Source organism: Melitaea cinxia, chromosome 7 (genome assembly GCF_905220565.1).
Source record: "Melitaea cinxia chromosome 7, ilMelCinx1.1, whole genome shotgun sequence".
In the NCBI taxonomy this organism is placed as follows: domain Eukaryota; kingdom Metazoa; phylum Arthropoda; class Insecta; order Lepidoptera; family Nymphalidae; genus Melitaea; species Melitaea cinxia.
In genome coordinates this window covers 6,127,615-6,153,681 of record NC_059400.1, presented here as the reverse complement: position 1 = coordinate 6,153,681, position 26,067 = coordinate 6,127,615, and the positions used below count along the sequence as shown (strand labels likewise).

Below are 26,067 nucleotides of genomic sequence, written 5' to 3'. Positions count from 1 at the left end.
CTGCTATAATCCAAAATATGGTAAGGAAACCTTTTGAAGGAAAATTTCTGCGTTTCGCAAGTATTATTAAACTTGAAATTTTAATCTAGATTATGAACTACTAGCTGTGCCCGGTGGCTACACTCGCGTTAATTTGAGGATAGACGTACTACAATATCATATAGCCTTCCTCAATAAATGGACTGTCCAACTCAAAACTAATTTGTCAATTCGAATTAGTAGTTCCTCAGACTAGCGCGTCCAAATAAACATTTTTCAAATGTATAATATGCATTAGTATAGAACATATATATATATATATATATATATATATATATATATATATATATATATATATATATATATATAGCCGACCGATGGCGGGATAACCATCCAACTGCTGGCTTTGAAATACACAGGCCGAAGGCGGGCAGCAGCGTCTTTGGTGCGACAAAGCCAGTACTGCGGTCACCAACCCGCCTGCCCGGCGTGGTGACTATGGGCAAAACACATGAGTTCACGTTATTTTTGGCGTAAACTTGTGGAGGCCTATGTCCAGCAGTGGACTGTATAGGCTGTAATGATGATAATGATGATATATATATATATATATATATATATATATATATATATATGTATATATATATATATATGTATATATATATATAGTTTTCCTTTGTAGAAGAAGAGGCTTTATCTTAGCTGTATCTAATCACGCTGTGAGTTATTAACGTTCAATATATTTTTTTATCGATAGTTAGTAGGATTAGACAGTTGATTGACTGTTATGTCGATTGCGGTATGTACCTGTGGTAGTGCGTGCGGTGCGTGGGGGCGTGGTGGTTGTGATGGGGATGCTCCACGCGCGACAGGTTGAGCATGAGGTCGCCGGTCATCATGTAGGCCTCGAACTTAGGCTGAGTGACGCGAGGCCGCCTCTCTCTGTCCTCAGTCAACAGAGCCTCGCAACTCTCTCCCGACTGAACGCCCGATCCGTTGCTCGACGAGTTGCTCGACGAGTTGCTGTTCGAATTACTAGACGGCGGTGATCCTGATCTATGTGAGATTTATGTTTTGCTAATAACAAACCGGGTGAGATTTATCTTTTTAATTAAATCGGAATGGTTGTAGCAAATTATTTCGACGCATATTTTCGTCAAGTTTTTACTATAGGATTACTAGTAATTAGCAATCATTTGTTTTAAGCAGTTGATAATTTTAAGTGATATGGTTTTTAAAATAATTTGGTCTATTAGATTTTGTAATGTTTTTTGTACGAAAAAGTTGATATGAAATATTATCATTTATATAGTAATAAAAATTAATAAAAAATCTTTTTCGGATTTTACCGTACTTTATTAAATTTTTTAAATGTCCTAACGTTAGGACGTCTGACAGACACCTCAGTCCTTCCGTGATCATGGTTGCTGTAAAGTATCCGAAACGTCGGGCATTTAAAAAAACTTAATAAACCGCGATAAAATCCGGAAAAAATATATCAAATATAAATTTAGAAGTTTGATATTTCAGTTTTTTTATATATATAACTATAAACATGCGTACAGCTCACCTGATGGTAAGCGATTACCGTCTCTTATAGACGTCTGCAACATACCGGAAGCATCGCAAGCGCGTTGCCGACCCTATCCTCAATTCCTCCTAGAAGCTCTGGTCACCTTACTCACCAACAGGAACACAACCCTGCTTGAATGTCGAGGTACTTACTACCCCAGTCGGGCTGCTCCGTATTTTGACTAGCAATCGTTTCAAAGATACAAACAATGCCGACGGAGAAGGTTCTGGTTGAGATAAGTTCGCTGGGCATGAGCACTATATCGTAAGGATACAAATATAGATAAAATTACATATTTTAGTGTCTAGCTATAGCGAAGTCTGGCGATCGATATAAAGTGTCATCGATTTTATTGCTCCTCGTTGTGTCAATTATCCCTCAAGGTGAGTAAATTCTAAGAATAAAAACCTTTAAAAACGCATAACCAACAAGTCAAGTTTACTATTTTTCATACTAGCTGTTTTCTGAGATTTCTTTTGTGTAGTAGATACGAGTATTTCAATATTTATAAGTGTGAAGTTACACTGGAATACAATTGTTATGCTATTCCAAAAGAATAGGATTCCAGGATAAAAAGTGGCTTATGTCATACTTTGACCGCTAAACTAAATCATGATATCACCACTTTACAAAAAAAATCAAGTCGATCACTTTCTTAGTCAGTGTGAAACAAAAACAAATACATAATGTATCCATGCCAAATTTCATCATCGATTGAGTAGCAAACATTCAACTAAATTTTCACTTTTATCATTTTAGTATAAAGACAACAATATTACTGAATTGTGACGTAATAATTACAATATTAGTTAATTTTGTGACGTGATCGTAATTGGAACGTAGCCCGTGCATATGACTTCCATATCATATATTCATTACAGTAACCGGGTCAGCGGTTTTATTAATTGCTATCACTGTCCCGACCGCCGCAGCCTCGCTAGCCTAAATGAAATTTCATTCATACAGGAAGATAAAAGTAAATAGAATAGAGCGAATAATTGTTACGGCCGTCAAAACAATCGTCTCGTTCGTGAGTCACACAGACGAGTGAAAAAATAAATTTATAGCAGTATAATTTCCGGCTAATAATAAGTTTTTAATGATATAATTACATTGTGATCTATAAAATGAAAAATGCATTATGTTCTTTAGTATACTTTGACTACGTCAACTGAATTTTGGGAATTTTCTGTTTATGAGGTACTAACTACTATGACTGAAAGATGTACATTTTTTTATAATTTGCTTTAGTAATGTAACAATTATATTTTTTTAATATTTTTTTTATTGCCTTTATGTATAACGAACGACGATAAATCAAGGAGGCGTCGTATTCCATTGTAGCATCGATATTTCTTTTAGTCTTTTCCTAATCTAATTTTTTCTAATCACGAGTCAAAACCATTTGTCTTCGAGTGTATACCAGTAGAGTGATAGTAGACGTTTCCTACGCATTGTTATAGGTACTCGTTAAAAGTGCAGGGTGAGGGTGGCCGTCTGCGACACATATGGCACGAGCTATCGGTTATCGCGGCCGGATGTCACCTGTCAAACTTACCGAGGGTCGCTATTCGATTACTCGAGGTGTGGCTAAATATAACTTGAGGGTATCCGAGGTATGTTAGAAAATAAAACCTATGTAAATATAACGTTTATGACTTTTCAATTACCGGCCCTATCTCTAACGAAATGGATTTTCGAATGACAGCCATATTTTAAAATTTTAAACTATCTAAATAAAGTTATAGCGGTCAATCGTCTGTGTATAACGAAAAAACTAGTGGATATTAAAATCTATCTTCTATGTATTATTTCCTAGACAGTCCTTATTGCGATATTTACATTCAATATGAATCTTCTTAATCACTTCAAATGTTTTATTTAACCTGTAAGTTTATATGCAAAAAAAATATATTAGATCAATACATTTTTATTATAGAGAAGCTCGCCGACGAAGTTGGGTGCATTGGTTTGGTATAGTATATAGAACACTCACTTTTCGTGTTTTATGCGTTGCGGGGCGCTAGTGCGACGCTCTGCGGCAGCGGACAGATAGCGCCTTACGTTCGCTTTGATCTGTGGGTCTGAAACATACTATATGAAAAGGTTTTGCCTAGACCAAAGAGTATTATCGATACTTATTTACATTTAAATTTTGTTTCTAAAAAAATGTTTGTTACAGATTAATCATACTACATACTGGAACAATTTTAATAATTACTCGACCAGTACAAAACCGAACTAACTCGAAGTAAGTAGGCTTTAAAATATCACGCTACAACTACAGTGATTATATTTTTTAACGCGAGTGCAACCACGAAATCCGTCTAGTACAAATAAAGGTTTGGGCAAACGCGTATGGAATATTATTTTCAATCTTATTAAATAGGTAACCCAACATCCGAATTGCACTAATTTAGTATTAAATCCATGCCATTCACTAAGTTTATTATAACATTAGATATTCGTGAGTTAGGGGAGTCCAGGTCGAATCCCGGGAGTCCCCTATAAAGTTACTCGGTGTATCGCCACTCTTATTTGCTGCGACTTATTTCGTAAAGGAGATGGGGACTTTTGGGCCAAAATGTAATGAGTAGAGGGTTTAAGAAAATGGTCATATTTTTTTTATTTTAAAATATAAAATATCAGCTCAATTCTGAATCTGAAAGCGGAGAAAAATGAGAAAAAATAGTTTTTGTCAAATTATTTGGGTATCGGTTCAACTATAATCGATTACAGAATTCAAAAAGAAAATGTTTGCACTAGTTAATTAACTCAAGGTATTTAGATGCACAATTAAAGCTGTAAACAATAAAGTGCATTTAAATAAAGTTACATTAATAGCGAAAATATCAATTAATATCTGATAAACCAAAATGATTATCGATTTCGTATTGATTTAAAATTAATCATATTTTTAATGATAGCTTTGACAGCTGACTGACAGTAATACTGTGTCCGTCACTCGTTTCGTGTTTACTGTTTTCCGATGCATTCTAAGTCCATTCCTGATATTTATTTATGGTTTCAAGTGTATATCAATATTTGTAATCAGTTTGCAAACATTCTTCACTAAATATAAACATTAGTGCTACAAAAACTTAGTGATCGGGTTTTTTTATAGACATTGTAACATAACCTAACTTTTACAAAAAGTCTAATAACTCCTCTCAGATAGCCAAAATATAAATAATTTTCAGCGAGGGATCAATAAGCCTAAATGCATTTTCATTTCATTACATTTTGACCCAAGAATATATGGAATCGTATCCATTTCCTTTGAGTGATACTCTCGAGGACACACGAATTTTACTAGCGGAAACCGCAAAGTTCGTATTAAATGTCATAGTTCAACCGACATATAAATTTAATAAGCGTTTATTGATGTTTTCACTGATAGACTCACCCTTTTTTAATCGTAAAGTGACGGGATCCGACGATAGTCGCAAGCATTTTAGCACTGAAACAAAATAAAATCCTTCAAATTATGGCGTTTATCTCAAAAATGCCATCTCATCGGTAATAGATTACGTTAAGAAATGCCATTCAAATGAATGAATTCAACACAAACATGGAGTAGTGCAAGGAGTTTTATCTATAAAATGTTGATCACTATCGTCGGAGCGAAAATTTCTATTTTTCCACAATGAGGGAAAGTCGTTTATGAATAAAAAAATTATTTTTTTTCATAGAATCTTTCGAGACAGGGCTGGATTAGGAGAGTAAGCGTTAATGTGAATTATGTGATTGCGTGTCGGGTGCGGAGTGCTGGTGAGAGGCCGTTCATAACGCGATCTTTGAATTACCAACCTCAAATAGCGCCGTAGAGGTCTAACTAGATATGCTCTAATATACGAAACTTATTTCTCGTTGCTGACAAACATATATTACATAGATATAGTCATTTAAGTATTTTATCTTTGACAAATTATTTTTTTTTGAATTGCTATCTAATAAATGAGGCAGAATTATTTAGAAATTAAATACACTGGAAATATTTTAAATGTTACTTAATGTTTATTTTATTATCTTTGCGAAACTCCACAAATTAGTTAAATTCTATACTAGGTTTTATAAAACTTAAAAGGTATTTATTAAAAAAAGGCCAATTAATCAGGTATTATTGAAAACGGGCCATTTTTAAGACTAATGTTATATTCAAAAAAATAAAGATGGATTAACTTTTTTAATGGTACAGCACCAAGCTAATTTAAATATCAGACTAACATTCCTAAGTGTCTTATTTGTTTCACCTACAAATAAACTTTTAACTAATCCCTTCAACAATCACCATTATTACGAGTGATTACTCGTTAGTAAATTAGGAGATATAATAAACGATAATATACAAATAGTAACAGCGCTATTGTACGAACGCCTCGTGGTCAGTAACGGGTAACGACGTCAATTAGTTTCAACGAGTTATCATCGATAGGCATGTTTCGGAGATAATGTGTCATGTGTGATAAATGGCAAATTCCTTACCTTCTCGGGTAGTGAACCGGTTCACATCAGTCCCATTAACCTTGAGCAGTACATCTCCCGCTTCGACCTGTAATTAAACATGCGGATTCATGAATTTATTCCTGAGCTAAAATATAACTCGGTGTTTACATTATTTTGTTACTTGTGCAGAAGACAATTCAACATCAGCAATAATTAAAAGAGATACATTTTTTTAACGATTCGAGTGTATAGTACGATTGTATGTGAATAATTTTTTTTTCCAATATAATCATTCAATATATGTATACATTTATAATGCACGATTTTTGTCCATTATTATCATATGCATTATATCAACGTGGCTGGTCATTTGCGTGGCGACATATTCGTGGACCTTTATACCTTCAGCTTACACCATCCACGGCTACAGCCATTCACAGAAAGGGTTTCTGATCCCACTTGGGCAACAAACAAGCGAACTGTCCACCTGATAGTAAGTGGTTAGTTTAGTAAAGCACCTGTAATATCAGGAGTATTACAATCACATTGCCGACCCTAACCGCTTGATTGCCCATTCCATTATATATTTGGCTGTGATCTTCTGTAAGGATATTTCTACAGTAGGGTGGCTCTATATTGTTAGAAAGACATTCCTGCAGTATCCTATCTCAACGACATTCAATGAATCTCAAAGTTCGCTTGTTACAAGAAACGAACGAAAACTTATGTTTATGAAACGGAAATGTCATGATAAATAAGATTATAAATATGTACAAAAAAAAGTAAGATATTATAAACCTTACATAGGCGATTAATGTCTCTAATAATTGGTTTCTCTTATAAATATTTTAATGCAACAGACGAAGAAAAAAAAAATGTCTGCATGAGGTATTGGAAATATGTTAAGACATCTATCTATGCTATGTTAGACGTGGCTCAGCGACCTAAGACTAAAAGAAAACAACGCAGATGCAACCGAGACAGTGCCGAAATTCTTAATTTCAACACCAAACATAACACTTGAAGACATAACGTTAGTTTTTGTTACGAGTTGGTCATGTTAAAAATATTCTTATTTTTTGTCCATTATCCATCTAAACTTTGTGCAGTATAGGTACCTACGGACCCAAATAAGAGTACATACTACTCAACTGATTATATGAATAGCAATAACCCGTAAACATGCGAGTTTGAACAGTACCGTTTTTGTAGCTAACGCTAGTTTAATAATAATTGTCGAATTTCTTTACTCTTTATACCTACTCCGACTTTTAAAAGCCACCGTGAAATAATTTAAACGTCTCTCTTACACTACTCGTGTCCATTAATTAATAATTATTTTCGTTACTAAGTAAATTAAAATAATAATACTCTTGTAAACATGTTTACTATTAAATGATTATTTATTGGCAGATTACTCGTCATAATAAACATTTGAAGAAGTGCCAAATAGTGTAATTATAAACTGTATATTACTACGAAACAGTTTTAATTTAATTACGTTTACGGTACTTTGATATAAGCTATTTAAAATACTAAACACTAAGTACATGCGCGCCGCTGACATGATATTTTTTGTTCCAGCATCTACCTTCTAAATATTTGCCACAGGTTAATTATGTATTTATAAATATAAATTAATAAATAATATATTATAATATTTTATGATATATAAGATTTTTGTACAAGATACTGAATCGTTTTTCTTGCAAGTCTGGATTTTAGTCATATCATGTCAACGTACAATTAAAATAGAACTAAATTAAAGTAACTTTAACTGTAATTTAGTTAAGCAATAATAAAATTAAGTGATACAATCGAACAGAGAATGAACAAATGTATTACTGTCCGACATAATATATGCATATCAAATAATATTTTTAACAAAAGAAACGTTTCGCTGTAACATATTATGTTTTAATACTTAATTTATAGCACGTAAATCAAAATATTTTAAACTGAGTGCTCATACTCGTAGCTAACTTACTTTGAATTTCTGCTATCAGAGGGAGGCTCGCTGATGACGTTAATATTACATGTTGCACTCATAATATGATCTATACATACACTTATAGTCACAAGACAGAGCTATCGTTACACGTATTACACTAAACTTTAACTATTCCACTTCACTAAGGATAAAAAGTCCGTATCGTCACTTCCTCTTGATTTCAATGATTCACTCCGCCACTCCGTCACTAGTTAACATTTCACAACTGGTCTCCGGTGGTTAAAAACTAGATGCAGATAAATATAGATGGGGGCTAGCTCCAAGATCGCACCCAGCTCCGTCGATGAGGTGAATAAAAAAAACATCAGAGATAATTTATTGTATTGAAATTACGGGAGCGCAGTGAATGGCGCGCCAACACGGGCGTCTGCCGCGTCCGTCGCCGTCAACTGTTATCAAACGAGGGAGTGCTAATGGAACGGGCATAGGAGATAAATTAAATCAGAATGCTATATAAGGGAGCAGGAAATAGGAATTAGTCGGCTGCTGCCCACCTGACCTCGTTAAGGATAAAGCTCGTAGGGGCGATGTGACGAGCTTTTTCCTCGATATTGACCATGAATTTCAGAAAGGTCGTTTACTAGCACGCGACGTATCAATAATTAATAAACTGTACGAGGCTTTTACCTAATTCTAGGAATCTTTTTTTATACCGTAGCATCTTCAATTTTTTATTTTTTGTTTTTAACATTAATAGTTTAATTACTGTTGAAAAACAAGAACTGAAGAAAATGTATTCCAATAAATATAGGATTCTATAATGTTCAAAAACTAACTAAAGTAGCTGCTTCTTTCTTGTTCGTTTACGGACGGAAATCTTTATCAATATCGAATTGACTTGCGGCTCTTACTTGTATAATTGGTTACGTTAACGTAAAAAGTTCGTGTAGGAAATTAATCACAGAGACGATTACATTAAATGAAATATTCTAAAAGTATTGTTTGTACAACTGTCGATAATTCTTTCTATACTTAGCATTATTTCTTTTATAGATAGGTAAAATATAATTATAATAGAAGTAGTTATTTTAGCTATCGCATAATTATGTTAGCTTATATTGTTTAGTATTATACAGACCGCAAGCGATGGCTTCGTATTTCTCACACGAGTTTCATAATAATATCGGCATATATAACAAACAATATGTACTGTAACAAGTATTTTCATGATTATAATAAAACCTTATTACGGAAGTTTGTTCGTATTGTATTTACATACAATCCTCGTTCTGCACCGTAAACGCGTTTTTATCATATACGCAAAAGTTAAACTGGATTGATAATTATTTTGCAACACTACGAATTAAATTAGATAACAACTAATATAATATAGTATAGCTCACGAAATAGGTATTACGTAGGTATGGTAGGAAAAGGACTATATTTTTTTTTATAAAATCGTTTTTAAATGTTTGTCTCTATGTCTCTACATGTGTCTCTGGAATGGCTAAAATAAGATAAAGGAGAATTACAGCCATTACATGGCAACATATACTTTTTAACCGACTTCCAAAAAAGGAGGAGGTTCTCAATTCGACTGTATTTTTTTTTTATGTATGTTACATCAGAACTTTTGACCGGGTGGACCGATTTTGACAAATTTTGTTTTAATCGAAAGGTGGTGTGTGTCAATTGGTCCCATTTAAATTAATTTGAGATCTAACAACTACTTTTCGAGTTATATCTAATAATGCGTTTTTACTTGACGCTTTTTTCGTCGACCTACGTTGTATTATACCGCATAACTTTCTACTGGATGTACCGATTTTGATAATTCTTTTTTTGTTGGAAAGGAGATATACCAAGTTTAGTACCATGATAAGGAAACTAGGATCTGATGATGGGATCCCAGAGAAATCGAGGGAAACTCTTGAAAATCCGCAATAACTTTTTACTGGGTATACCGATTTTGATAATTCTTTTTTTATTGGAAAGAAGATATCCCTAGTTTAGTACCATGATAAGGAAACCAGGATCTGATGATGGGATTCCAGAGAAATCGAGGGAACTTCTTGAAAATCCGCAATAACTTTTTATTGAGTGTACAGATTTTAATAATTTTTAATTTAATCGAAAGCTGATATTTGTCATGTGGTCACATATAAATTTTATTAAGATCTGATAACTACTTTTTGAGTAATCTTTGATAACGCGTAGTTACTTGACTATTGTTTCGTCGATCTACGTTGTATTACTCGTTGATGTAATTGAAGTCGGTTTTTTTTTTCGTTTGCGAGCAAACACAATTATTATCGCAATATTCGCACGGGATCAGGATAACGCCGTTAAAAAATAATGAGTATCCAGATAGAATATCCCACGTGTCATCACGAAGTCGCGGAACGGCTAGTTAATTAATAACAATAAATCTATTATATTCTAATATAATTAAATAGTACCTGGGTGACCGAGCTTAGCTCGGTGTTTAGTAAATTGTAAAGGATTAGTAGAAGACAGTTAAAATGATTCGCTGCCGGTTTGGATGAAGTCTTTTTTAACCGACTTCAAAAAAGGAGGAGGTTACTCAATTCGACCGTATATATATTTTATGTATGTTCGGGGATAATTTCGTCGTTTATGAACCGATTTTGATAATTCTGTTTTTGTTGGAAAGGAGATATCCCTAGTTTGGTACCATGATAAAGAAACCAGGATCTGATGATGGGATTCCAGAGAAATCGAGGAAAACTCGAAAATCCGCATAACTTTTTACTGGGTGTACCGATTTTGATATTTTTTAATTTAACATTTTAATTTCATCGAGATTTCATTACAACTTTTGGAGTAATCTTTGATAATGCGTGTTTCTTGACTATTTCTCGTATACCTACGTTGTATTACTTGTGGATATAATTGAAGTCGGTTTTTTATCGTTTGCCTGCAAACACAATTATTAATAATGAATGAACGCACGATGTGTAACAAAGGCAATGTATAAAATAAAAATAAAAAATGAAGGTAAATTAAAATTGATACAAATTACTAAATTACAATATTGAGAGCAATTGCTTCTCAAAAACTGATAGGCGCTCCAACAAAACGTGTTTTTTGGAAATCATATTTAAATACGAATTACAAATTTAAAAAATATGAATAATTCTTTTTACCGACAATAATAAAAAATATAATTAAATATAAAAATTTAAAAAAAAAAGCAATTAAAAAATAATAATGATAAAATATGATATTTTTTTTCGATTTTACCGACATAATAATAAAAAATAAGAACTGGCTATTTAAATAAAAAATTACGAGTGCAATTAGAAAGAAAAAAAAAGAAAAAATTATAATCGGTCTGGAAATTTGAGGATTTGAACCGTGATCTTATCGGTCGATAGCGTCCGGCCGATTTCTCATCTGAACTAATACAGTTTTATTGACAAGTGCGAAATTTGCCTTCTTATTCTAACGATATTGTAGCCATTTTTTCACTGTCTAAAAACTGGGATAAAACGACATTTTCTAAAAATCTTATTATTTATCTCCCCCGAAATTCCCTGCATACTAAATTTCAAGAAAATCATCGGTGTCGTTTCCGCGATTCAGATTCTATATATATATATATATATATATATATATATATATATATATATATATATATAATATAGAATATTTTTTTGTATTATTAATAAATGAATTCGATGTAATTAGTACGAACGTAGCGAAGCACGTACCGGGCCGCTAGTATATATATATATATATATATATCTACAAGAATTGCTCGTTTAATAGATTTTGCACTTACGTTTCATAAAGTTCATATTTGATGAAGTGGGCATAACAACGTGAAACAAAACAAGTAGTTCGCATGTAGGTAGGTGAGGATAGATATATAAACGCCTACCGTTTTCTACGCCCATGCATCTCAGTTACATCTACTCAAAGCCTACGTACTATTAGTTGGAAGCTTTTTCGTTACTAATTTCATAAACTTCATATCTTTGTGTATAATGTTCAGAATATTTCAGGTCATCTATTCAATGCAAACTAGATCATTTGAAACAGCATACCACTTAATATAACTCTGATTAATTTGAACTCCGTGTAAAAATTCTAATTTACATATTATGAAATTAGCTGTAAGTGTAAATGCGCTTTTAAGATAAATTTGTCTCTTAAATAAAAACTTCTCTATCATAGATAAGCGTGAATATAAAATTGTAATAAAATGCATTTTACTCGAAGACTGTTGTTGATTTTATAATAATAATTTCCTGCTAATTATGTTTGACCAAAATGGGAAATCTGGTCAAGTAACATTGACTGAAACAAAATTAAATTATATTATTAAACTTAATATTTTCCAGGTAGGGACAAGGAAAAAGGAAAAAAATAAATAAAGTCCCGAAGTAGCACGAGCTCTACATTTCGCGGATGAGAAAGGTAAATAGAGTAAGGATTATTTGCTGCAACGAGATATAGGTCAGGTCGTATCCTTAATATTACGGTTCCATCGAATTGTACGGTACGCTGCTTCCATGTCCTATGCAAATATTAATTTTGTTATTGCTTTTACACATGATATCCGAGGCGTGTTTCCTATTTTTAAAGAATGTTCTCAAGAATCGTAACAACTTAGTTAAAATCGGACGCAAGATATTGTGTATCCTATACATTATTTTTTATAATTTTACTTTTAGATTTATTATAGAAATGTACATACTAAAAGCATTAAGTATAGTCGGTAATCCGGTTCACATTTGAGACATATTATTTTTCCTTTTTTAATTTACTCGTACGAAGTTCTATTTCCTTTACACGTAAGTGGAAGGAAACCATCGACCTGTAAATTAATATCCGCTTTTCCGCGACATTCGAAGAAGACAGGATGTTCATTTGTCAGTTTGAAGTATAAGTGCTCTTAACCTACAAGAAAAAACGCCGTTACACTAACGTAGCTTTATTGTCTGTTCGTGCGACGCAGTTCCAAAATTTAAAGAACAATTTAACATTCACTTTTTTTGCTTGTTTAAATTACTGACTTATAATTAAAGTTAAGGCGAGTGCTCAATATGGCTGTATATACGAGTTACTCGTACTATTTTAAAACGTAAAAAAAGGTCTTTCTTTTTAAAGGCAAAAGTCTATATAACTATTAAACATATGGATATCATTTCTATTATATTGAAATTAAACTTTAAAACAAACTTTTATTTAAAATAGTTAATAAAAAAGGGTTGTCTAACAATAAATGAAACGAATCTAAACTCGGTTACGACTTCGCAGTGCCCATCAAGAGATAACATGTTCTGACTTATGTTCATACTCTGTCACCACGTCATGTATTGAAAAACATAATTAACGAAACTAACAAATGGTATAACACTTTTATCGGAATAGTGTAAATTACCAAAATGTCAGCTCAGTCGGATACATATATTTATGTGATTGGATAGCCACTGGCTTAAAAAGTTTTGCTAACTTTAAAACGGACAGCTGACATTGCTAGTAAAATAAGAGGTTGTAAATAAAACTGTATTTCGAGAGAGCATCATTTGAAAACAACTGGACTGGACCGATTAGTTTTCATTATCGGCGGTGTGTGTTCTATAATGGAAAATTATAAAAAAACTCCAAAAATTGAAAATTAAAAGTGACGCAGATCGATTTTTTATTATTTCACTAAGCTATGACTTAAATAACATGTATATGCATGCTTATTTTCACTGTTTGTACCCATCTCTCTATTGCGTACGTTTATTCATTGGCTTATAGAATTTATATGTATGTATGTATGTATATACGAATTTGTATTTTTAACCGACTTCCAAAAAAGGAGGAGGTTCTCAATTCGACTGTATTTTTTTATGTATGTTACATCAGAACTTTTGACCGGGTGGACCGATTTCAACAATTTTTTTAATCGAAAGGTGGTATGTGTCAATTGGTCCCATTTAAATTTATTTGAGATCTAACAACTACTTTTCGAGTTATATCTAATAATGCGTTTTTACTTGACGCTTTTTTCGTTGACCTACGTTGTATTATACCGCATAACTTTCTACTGGATGTACCGATTTGGATAATTCTTTTTTTGTTAGAAAGGGGATATCTCTAGTTTAGTACCATGATGAAACCAGGATCTGATGATGGGATCCCAGAGAAATCGAGGGAAACTCTCGAAAATCCGCAATAACTTTTTAATGGGTGTTTCGATTTTGATAATTTTTAATTTAATGGAAAGCTGATGTTCATCATGTGGTCAAATTTAAATTTTATCGAGATCTGATAACCACTTTTTGAGTAATCTTTGATAACGCGTAGTTACTTGACTATTTTTTCGTCGATCTACGTTGTATTACTCTTCGATGTAATTGAAGTCGGTTTTTTTTTTCGTTTGCAAGCAAACACAATTGTGATTAAACTTTATTACCGTTGCGAAAGCCCGTTACACTGCTAGCTCCTTTCTGTTGGGTTATCTGGAAGAGATCCATTTAGTGGTAAGATCGTCCATTGCACTACATGTATCATGCATATCATGCTATGCATGTTTGCTATGTATCTTTAGTTGCAATAAAGTGTTTTATTATTATTATTGGGCTTTTGGATATTATAAACGAATATAGGAAAATATTTAACATAATATACATATATGTATCTGTAACACATGTGTCTGTGAAATACGCACTAGAGTGAGTGAAATAGCCTCACACCTGGAATTGCATTTATTCCATAACAGTGTTTAACAGATATGATAATACTTTAACGTAGTCGAGTTTAAGCGTAAGCTTGTACGTAATAGTCGTTCAAGGTCGTATAGAATAAAATAATAAAATATTTATTTTGATCTCTACTTCACACGGCTATTACTAATGAATGAAACAGCTGGCTTAAGCTTTAATGATGCCGATTACGATCAAAGAGTTTCGAGTTTGGTCGGATCGACCAGCACTTGATATCGCCTCGCATGATTGACAGAACTAATGAGATATTGAAAAATCGAAAGCGCAACGCGTATGCTTGTCGCGATAAGGAGATACGAGCGTCGAGCGTACGAAAGCTTGCATTATTTTTTTGCTCTCGGAAACCGGATTCGCCTTTCTAACTATCGAACTTGTACTCTAGACGTAGACTTAACGAACTAAACAAAAGAAAGCATCATGATATATGGAGTCGGGGAACATGAGTATCAGAATGTTGAGCTTTATAGAGATCAGTGTTTACGCGGACTTTTATTGCCTATTAGTTGTTAATATTACTGTTACTGGGCGCTAAATTTACATACATACCCATATACCATATTTAAATTAGAAGACGTTTCTTCTCATTTTCTATGAGAACTTAATTAAGTTTGTGCGACTACAATGTCTACCAAATTGTTATACGCGTTTAATCTTTATTAATCTTTGTTTTCTTATGTCACTAGGTCGGCAAACAAGCGTACGGCTCACCTGATGGTAAGCGATTACCGTAGCTTATAGACGCCTGCAACACCAGAAGCATCGCAAGCGCGTTACCGACCCAATCCCCCCAGGAGCTCTGGTCACCTTACTCACCAACAGGAACACAATACTGCTTGAAAACAGTATTATTTTGCTGTGATCTTCTGTAAGGTCGAGGTACTACCCCAGTCGGGCTGCTCCATATTTTGAGCAGGAAATTCCTGCTGTGCCCTACCTCAGTTAAAAGTTTGTATGGCAGAAGATTACTTATCGCCATAAAATGAAATAAAACTGGATTTAAAAATTAGATTTTTCACAGTAAGTGCTATGAAACTATTGTCTTGTTGTGACTTAAATGCTCAGTTAGGTGACTTTAAAAATAGACTGAAAAAAAGAAAAACGTATTGTGGATTAAATTCAGTCCATTTTCCAAGTGGTTTGTTCCAATTTCACAAGCAGCAAGAGATCGATTTCTCGACGACATCAAGAATACTGGAATGTAATATTAAATATAGTTCATTTTTTGATTGAAATACAAACAGAAAGTCTTACGTTACAAACAGATAAATTGACGTAATTATTACAAACTTTTTTTTTCTTCATTTAAAAACTTACTCCCATATTTAAAGGAAAATAATATTACACCGTTGCCGGAGAATATTTTTTTTATACAACAAGGTGGGCAAACAAGCGTACCTACGGCTCATCCTGTAGGTAAGCGATTACCAGATACACTAACTGTTGCCCGCGACTACATCCGCGTGGTTATGAAGATATGCATTACTATGAAGATGTTTTACAAAATTATTTTTTTATTTCAGGCACTTGAAATGCTTATCACACTGAGTAACTTATTAAAAGGCACAATTTAGTATGATTTAATAGTTGTTTTTATAAAACCTCTCTATACACCACATTCTGAGTTTTATTTTCCGGCTGCAGTATATAAAATAACCTATCAGGTGAACATATCATCATCATCATCATCATCATCATTATAGCCTATACAGTCCACTGCTGAACATAGGCCTCCACAAGTTTACGCCAAAAATAACGTGAACTCATGTGTTTTGCCCATAGTCACCACGCTGGGCAGGCGGGTTGGTGAGCGCAGTACTGGCTTTGTCGCACCGAAGTCGCTGCTGCCCGTCTTCGGCCTGTGTATTTCAAAGCCAGCAGTTGGATGATTATCCCGCCACCGGTTGGCTTTTTAAGTTCCAAGGTGGTACCGGAACTGTGTTATCCCTTAGTCGCCTCTTACGACACCCACGGGCAGAGAGGGGGTGGCTATATTCTTTAGTACCGTAGCCACACAGTAACAGATTTCGTGATGAGTGAGTCAACCTACCATCCCCCTTTTTAACCCCAAAAGGGAGTTGATTTCTAAAGGTACATTATTTGGACACCTCCTCACCATCTATAGAGCATACATTTTAAATTTCAAGTCTCTTACTTCAAAAACATAGGACTTTCATACAAACTTCAACTCTACCCGAGTTTCGTAAAATCAGTTCTTAGCAGATGTTTACGCCCTATAAAAAACGTACCTGCCAAATTTCAAGTTTGTAGGTATTATAGTTTCGGAAATTTCGTGATGAGTGACCTTTTGCTTTTTATATATATATATATATATATAAAGTTATCGGTGCAAAAGTTTATGTTTGTTTACTCTACGTTTGGTGCGTCTTACTGTGACATACCGATCGTTCCATCTTCAAAATATATTTTGAAATAACTTTTATGCCAACGAATGAATAACAAATTATTCCAATCTCTATTTATTATAAAAATAAGGACGTTTTTAAAATTTTGATTTGATTTAAAAAATTCGTTTCATTTTAGCCGGGCTATTAAAAAGGACCAAGATGGTTTAATAATTAGGATATATGTATAAAGCTGAATACACTAACAAAATTGTAGAGTTTTTGTAGTATGTATAAACATGATAATCTAAAAAAGCAAACCACGAGTCAGATTATTTCTCTATAAAATAACACACATATTGAGTATATTATAGAAGGTTACAAGGCGTTTAGTAAGTACATAATAACACTAATTTACGTCAGCCTGTAATATCCCACTACTGGGCATAGGCCTCTTTTCCCATGTAAGAGAAGGATCAGAGCTTAATCACACTTCATACAAAGTTAGAACTGGCAGCTAATATAATAGCTTTTTTAAATATTGTCAAACTTAGCACGTACTGTTTTCTACAAAAGGAAATGAAAGGTATTTTAAACGACAAGTTTACGTATAATATGTCATCTTGTTTTACATATTGTTCTTTTTTCTATAAACACCTTGTGAATGGATTGGAAATAGTAGACAGAAAGATAAGTTAATTGCCCGTTTTCGATTTGTTAATAATGGAGCATGAAATCTTCTACATGTGCGATATCGAACGAGAACGAACGAGAAACTAACGAGATTGACTGATATTTTTAACCAACTTCAAAAAAAGGAACAGGTTCTCAATTCGACTTTACATTTTGTTTATGTGTATTAATCATCATAAGTTTTTACTCATAATTTTTTACTGGTTATACATATTTGATTTTTAAGCGACTTCAAAAAAGGTGGAGGTGTCTCAATTCGACCGTATATATATATATATATATTGTATGTTCGCAGTAAACTTCGTTTATCAACCGATTTTGATGATTCTTCCTTTTTTTTTTTGTTGGAAAGAAGAAATCCCAAGGGTGGTACCATGAAACACAATTATAATGATTCTTATTATATTCGAAAGCTGTTGCTTGTCCTGATGTCTCATTTAAATTTAATCGGGATCTGACGAATACTTTTTGAGATCTCCTGAATATTTTATCGACTACTTACGTCGTGTTGCTTGTCGATGTAATTAGATTAAAAATGACATAACTATTTATCATAAAAGAAGAATAGGCAAAAAAATAGTGCAAAAAATTTAAATACGTACAATAAGCGGCCTTATCGCAAGAAAGCTATCTCTTCCAGGCAACCCTATAGCCCAAGAGCCCGTGGGGGTCAGATCTTTATGATTTTATAAAAGCTGAAAGTTTTTCAGCGCATGCTCCCAACACAGGTTGAAGCAATGGCCAAATATGAAGTTAAAATCACAGTTGCTTTGGCAGATACCAGGTATAAAATTAGCAACATGAGTTAAACTTCATATTTGGCCATTGCTTCTATCGGTATTGGAAACAGGCGCTGAAAAAATTTCAGTTTTTATGAAATGAAGAGTCTGGCCCTACTGGGTTCTTGATCTACTAAGGTAGAGGAAACGCTACAGATTATACGACGTCCGCTCTGGTTGTAATGGTGCGTGTGCCGTTTCGGCGGCACCTAAAAAGCGACGGTCGCGGGTTCGATTCCAGCTCGGAGTGGATATTTGTGTTTATACAAATATTTATTTTCAATCTGGTTGTTAGTCCTTGTGGATCTCCCCAGCATGCCTCGGAGAGCAGGTTACTCATAGTAGGGAATATATCCGCCAACCCTCATTGCAGCAGCGTAGTAGATTAAAATCTGATCCTTCTCCTACGTGAGGAAAGAGGCCTATATAGCAGTGGGATATAATAGGCTAAAGCGTGTATACTAGTCTGTACATCTTAATTATAGTAGTTTTTTTAGTACAAATTAATGTTTCAATAAATGATCAATCAAACACTTATCTCAAATTACGCATATAGACGCCTACTCAAAAATGTTTAGTGTTCTATATGGATAAAATTAATTCTCTCATAAATACAGGACTAGGCAGTGCGTCATCCGTCCGTCTCGACTGTGTTACGTGATTTTCGTCTGTTTAATAAACGATGTGTTATTGAATGTTTTATAACACTGACCTCAAATAAGTTGTATCAGCTAATGAATTTATTGTATTAGGTATACCATCTGCATCAATTTTATTATAATGTTATACAAAACCAACAATATGTTTTCAGGCAATGTAAAAAATAATTTATATTATTTTTTATTAATTTTCATCTAATCTAAACAACTACTTATCTAATAATCTTCTTTTTCTAACACAAGGTTTAATGTATGGCGTTCAACAATCTTCAAAAAAAGTAAATGCTAATTTTCTAACTTGAATTTGGTATAATTCTCTTGAAGATATGTAGAGACTGGAGGGCCATTTTAGCATCTTGAAAGACAGTGTCAAAAACTTGTTGATAAAGCTTAAAGAAGACCGATAAATTATCAGATATTATTGATAGAGTGGAGCCAATTTCTGATCAATTTTTTAAGTTATTAAGTGATCAATAACTAAACAATGTTTATTCTTAGAACATAGCCCTGTAATTCAACTTGAAATTATCTTTTAAAAGAAATTTAAATGGACCTTTAGCATGTTTGGAAACTCAATTACTATTGTATATAACAATAATTATACATATTTACAATTCACAACTTAAGAACTAAATATTTACAGATAGTTTTGGTATAAATCATGTCCGCGTGGAATTTGTGTCATGAATGCTGGCAGCATTTCCCGGTTGAATTGCTATGCCGATTCTCTGGACAAAAAATGCACTAGCCCTCTTGTCACCAGTGGAGGCAATAAGGCGAGGAGTTATCTCATTTAAAAAAATTTTAGCACTGCTACTCCAAGGTATTGTATATTACATACAAGTTTATATCGATACTTATAGTTCAATAAACTAAACCCATACATAGACATAATTCATATAAGCCATATTTGCTTCTGAATGATGCTATCAATCACATTGAATCGGTTACACATTACCAGTTAATTTATCTGATATATGTCCAGCCTTGGTCTATTTCCAAAATATAAATAAATCTGTACACATTGGTTACTGGTAAAGATATTGGTATTTATATTCAATATTGTAATATGGTATAAATTAAACACGACACTAAAGGTTTCATTTACCGTTTAATAAGAACGAGTGCACCAAAAACAGTTATTTCAATAACGCTCACAATAAGTACTGAATGTCAGAAATAGCTTAAATATCTTAACATGGAAATAAGTCATATGTAAATAAGTTATATGCATGCGAGTTATTTAATTTAGTTTATGTGAGTTATGTCCATAATACTAGTCCTTAACATGTTTACCCTGAGCAGTGTATGAGTAACTGTCACATTAAATCAACATGGTTTCCAACTCAATATTTTTTAATTGCTGCAAACTATTCGTCATATTTATTAGTCTTATTGCAATTGAAGAAGTAATTGGTTGTGAGTAATTGTTACATCATGTTACAAAAATAGTGTCTAGTGATACTATTTTACTCAACCAAATATTAGTTACTGAGTCAACAATTTTTTGATAAAGTATCAATTTAAATATCATATATTATTATTAATGTAAATATTTATGTAGTATAGCATAATTTAGTAAATTACTAAAAAAAGTTATGTGATTATTATATGAATCATAAAATAGTTTAATTTTAATGACAAATATAGGCTATCTACAATATCTTAATTTTAAGTATTGTATTAAATATGAGACTACTACTTTTAATAAATCGAAGTACCATCAACTTGTTACAGATTTTTTTTAATAATGATTCAAAATAGCCTGCCTAATGTTTTTAGTAGATTATAGGCTTTAAAATAAATAAAGTGATAATAAAGAGATATTTGCCATGGTCTGGGTCATTATACAGTCATTGTGGGTCTCCCCACCATGCCTCGAAGAGCGCCTTAAGTAGTCGGTGCCAGTTGTTATCATTGTTGTTACCATTGTTGTTACTCATAGTAGGAAATATATATACCAACCCGAATTGGAGCAGCATGGTGGATTAAGAACTAATCCTTCTCCTACGTGGGGAAAGAGGTCTATGCCCAATAGTGGGATATTACAGGCTGAAGCGTAGCATAGTTTTTATTTTGTATTTGAGTGAATATAATTTGTCTTTAAAATTTAAGGCATTTAAATTAAAACAAATAGTTTTTTCTGCTCGCTGACCATAAGAAGTTACATAATTATTAAGATAATTATACTGACAACGTAAGAATGATGTAACAGTCAAAATTTTTATAATTCTTCTTTTATTGAAAATATTTTTAAGAAGTATTGATACTTCATTAGTAGATTAGTGTTCAAAGAATGTTTGTTTGCTTCATGTTTTTGTAATTTTGGAAGGGACTGATTAAATTAAATTAATATATTTAAGTTGGATTTTTTGCTTGGTTTTATCATCACAAATTTAGAAATGTATATAATGTTGCAATTGTGATTTGATTGTATTGGTTTGAGTTTTGTTTCTAGTAAATTTTATTTATTTATTTATTTATACCATTTTATTTATTTATTTCTTTAAAGGTACTTCAACAACTTATTTACTACTATCAATATAAGATACATATATTTAGAAAAACAGTTTATTGGGAACTTGTCACTTATAGAAGTACACAGCACTCATTATAAGTATAGGATTACTACTTTTGTAATTCAAAAGAACTTGGGTATAAGTTACTTAGGTAACATGATATTTTATCATATTTTTTGTTAAACTGAAGAAGTAATTATGTAAATGATATTAATAATGTAATATGTATGTAATGTATAATGTACAGGTATAGAGAACAGATAAATAGAATTAGGCACTATTATCAGAGTACATAACACACTGATATTCACTTAAAATGTTTAATTTAACTCAACATTTTTGTGTATGGTAGCATAACATCTTTAATTCTCATAGTCTTAGCTCTAAATCTATTCATACTGGTAATAAAAATTAATTATTTTAACAAACAAAAAAATATGTATATTGAATCTAAATAATATTTGCAATTATATGATAATAAAATTGTTAGCTATTTATCACGGGTTTTTAATTCGATTACACTGATTTCAATTAAATTTACTTTTATACTTTTTTCACGAGTAATAAACATTAAAAAATGTGTTTTTTTTACAAATAAAAATGAAGGTAAACTTCGCAATATAATAAAGTTAACATAAAATAAATAACGCAGGGGAAATAGATCCTTTTTCAAGAGGTAATATACATATAAGGGACTAAGGCTACGTAAGTTGATCGACTCTCTTTAAGCGCTTATTTAAAATACAATGGTTTTCTTACCTCACCACTGCGAGCTGCAGGAGAATTTTCTTCGATTTCGTAAATAATATGTGGCAAACCGGCTTCACCGAGCAAAGAAAATCCAAATCCCAAGTTGTCACAACGATTCAGGACCACTAGTCTTTCGTCAGCCATATTCAGTATACAGCAGCATTGGTCAATATCCTCCTTTGGATTTCACTTTTAAAACTGCTTAAATTGTCATATAGAGCGAACGTAGATGATATTACTCAATAAAACTAAAGAAAAGATTCATAATTACAACGTACAATAGTAAACGCACCCAGCAAAACGACGATAACCACAGATAAATAAAAAGTCTTTAATGGACTTTGAATAATGGCAATAGAGCAGTATATAGATTATGTAGAATATAATTAATTATAGACAGAGCACAGATAGAGCACTGAGCACTGAGCAGTATAAATGAACTCAACAAATTGACTAATTCAAAATTAGGCGGACCTAGCTGCGCCCGCGACTTCATCCGCGTGGAATTTAACAAAAAAGTTTTTCTTCAGTTCTCAGAATTATGAAATAAATAAATTTCTAAAATAATAGTAGGTAAAGCTATTTTAAAGTTCATGTTATGTTTATTATTTAAATATGTTTTAATTTTTGCTGTGTGGTTACAGCATTAAAGAATATAGGCACCCCCTCTCTTCCCGTGGGTGTTGTGAGAGGCGACTAAGGGACAACACAGTTCCAATACCACCTTGTAACTTAAAAAGCCGACCGATAGCGGGATAACCATCCAACTGCTGGCTTTGAAATACACAGGCCGAAGACGGGCAGCGGCGTCTTCGGTGTGACAAAGCCAGTACTGCGGTCACCAACCCGTCTGCCCAGCGTGGTAACTATGTGCAAAACACATGATTTCACGCCATTTTTGGCTCAAACTTATGGAGGCCTATGTCCAGTAGTGGTCTGCGAAAGGCTGATGTGTGATATTTTATTTTTATTTATTTAATGTTATGTGGCAACATCTACCGCGCGACTACGAACTACGTAACTAGAGAAAACTGACATATGCTAAATCGCGCTATCAAAGTTTTCAGAGTGATTGCGTTTATATACAAGAACCCGACAACAACCGTTGGGGGCAGTAGCTCACCAGATACAACTCCCGTCTGGTTGGAGGATCCTCCCTTTTCGATGGCAGACGAAGAACTTCACAAACTATACAATCGCACCCCCAAACTGGTGACCCTGAGCATGAACAAGCGCAACCTTCAACGTCATCATGACTTCCTCAAGCTTTCGAGCAGCGAGTTATACAGCCAGCCAGAATCTACGGCTACTACGAGTATTCTGACCACCAGCATGTAGCAGACGCCCGTGCCTGGTCAAGGCTGCAGCCTTCTCAGCGACTTTGGCACAGCACACTGCACTTCGGCCGGTCACCAAGCGGAGACACACGTCTCTCCCTATCGACGTGGCAGTCAGCCACTCCGCATCACTGCAGACAGTTCTGACGCAGCATGAACTATGAGCACCTGGTTCCGACTCACTGGAACATTCCGTTACATTACAAACAGATAAATTGACGTTTGATCCGAACAACGTTAGCTCGAAGGTATTATAATAGCTTTAAATTCTTCTTCTAATCTCAAAACTTTAACCATGGATATCTCCATAACCATTGGTTTCCGAATAATGGCAGTGTTACCTAGTGTAGCTCCCCCTCCACCCTCCACCAACAACCCCCCAAAACCCTATAATTCGATGGTTCTTAATCTAAGGCATAGCCGGGCCGAGTTCGCCACCGCGCCACAATCGTGACATCTAGTCGTCGGCTCCCTGTGGGCCATCCGACACAATTAGTCACTAAAGCAGCCGTGCCCGGTGAGAACCTGCGTCAGACGGAAGGTGAGGGGTTTACACTTACAGCGCATCCACCGCTCTAGGACTGGAAGCAAGTCTAGTTTCACTGCTAATTACTTCTTACGACGATATCTCAAAAACTATTCATCTGATTGATATAGTGTTTAGTGGCTTGACTTATTGGACGTGTAATAAATCGAATAAAAATACTCAAGACTTGGCCTAAAGGTACTAGATACCAGGCCATAAACTCCAAAAAAAAACTTATTGGGCGTGTTCCACTAAATGCCCGCGCATGGATTGGAGTAGAACGTTAATTCAATATGGATTCGCGTAGTGGAACGCACTGATTATTTCCTGATAGAATTTTTAAAATAATAATAATTTATTATTGAGTTATATAGCTCATAATAATAATATAATTCTTTCGGGTGCCATCTGCGCGTGTCATGCGCAGTCGATATGTATAAATAAAAATATTCAATACTGTCATTTTTAAGCCAAAAGTGGATTTCATTTTTGGGTGCTGGCGTGTAGCACCCAATTTTGATTTTGATTTTTCTCATAAACGAGGACACGCGCAAACAAATGTTATTGATCCTTTTTTTCATAAATTTTAACGCGCAAACGATTAAGTAAAACTAAATTATCATAAATTATAAATTCATAATTCTGGGTGCCAACTTCATGAACCTTTATGAAATACATAGCTTTAAGCCTTAAACAATGAAGACTATGTCAGACAATTTAATCTTCCAATTTGCTTGAGGAGCCGCAGTCATCTTTACTAACGTGTATAATCAAACTATTGTCAATCATAGTATCTATACGGATATCACGGTCAAAGTCATCAAATATAATCTTTTTAGTTTTTTCAACCACTTTCATCCAGTTATCTCTTGCGACTTTTTAAAGCATTTTCATCTTTTTCAAAATCAAAGTTGTAAGTATTTTTATTTAAAATATTTTTTTTTTTTTTAATTTATCTGACTGATATGACTCTAATTTTCTTAAGTTTTGTTTGGGAGTACCTTTATTATATTATTAACTATTATATATTATAAAATTATAACATTTTTTTATATTATACCGACAGATTATATTAAGATTACAAAAATATTCGATTACAATTGCACCTACCCCACTCCAGCCTGCAAAATAAGGATATTTGTAATAAAAAATACCAATCGATAGATTTTCAATAGCTCAATTCAACTACGTTGTCCTTTTAAATTTCTCACCTAAAATTATTTAATTAAAAATCAAAAAAGTTGTTGAAATTGAAATTTTTTTAATATAATATATATTTACTATATATATATATATATATATATATATATATATATATATATATATATATATATGTGTGTGTGTGTATTTTATATATGTAAGTGTTATGTATGTTTATTATTATTATATATTATCTATTAGTACTTTGTTCGAGTATTCTAATTCGCACACCAATCGTTTTTTTACTTCCTAACTGCAGTTTCTATTTCGTGTCCTATACCCAAAGGTTGTCTGGAAGAGATCGCTCTTTCAGCGATAAGACCGCCTTTGTACATCTTTCATTTTATGTTTTTTTTCTTGTTGTTTCTTTTAATGGTGTACAATAAAGAGTATTATTATTATTAATAATTTCAAACTCCTATATCTTTTGATGAATAAAATTTTGCCGTACATTGTACGCCAGTATAAAATTACATTGTCAGTCCAACACCATCTGTCAGAAACGCATTCTCAATTTTCATGACATTCATTTTCTGTAAGTATTACTATGCTCCATAGATTATACACTTA

At 33.1% G+C, this 26,067-nt stretch overlaps 1 protein-coding gene across 1 annotated transcript in view; it reads right to left on the bottom strand.

Moving 5' to 3' along the window:
- The window catches only part of LOC123655269 (PH and SEC7 domain-containing protein), a 39,712-nt gene extending 16,955 nt beyond the window's left edge, over positions 1-22,757 (bottom strand). The window contains exons 1-5 of the mRNA XM_045591084.1: positions 22,444-22,757; positions 6,038-6,104; positions 4,959-5,012; positions 3,549-3,636; positions 787-1,035 (exon numbers count right to left, since the gene is read on the bottom strand). Of these exons, the coding sequence (XP_045447040.1) occupies positions 787-1,035; positions 3,549-3,636; positions 4,959-5,012; positions 6,038-6,104; positions 22,444-22,578 (593 nt within the window). The 5' untranslated portion in view covers positions 22,579-22,757. The remainder of the gene's footprint in view (positions 1-786; positions 1,036-3,548; positions 3,637-4,958; positions 5,013-6,037; positions 6,105-22,443) is intronic.
- Between the last annotated feature and the right edge of the window lie 3,310 nt (positions 22,758-26,067).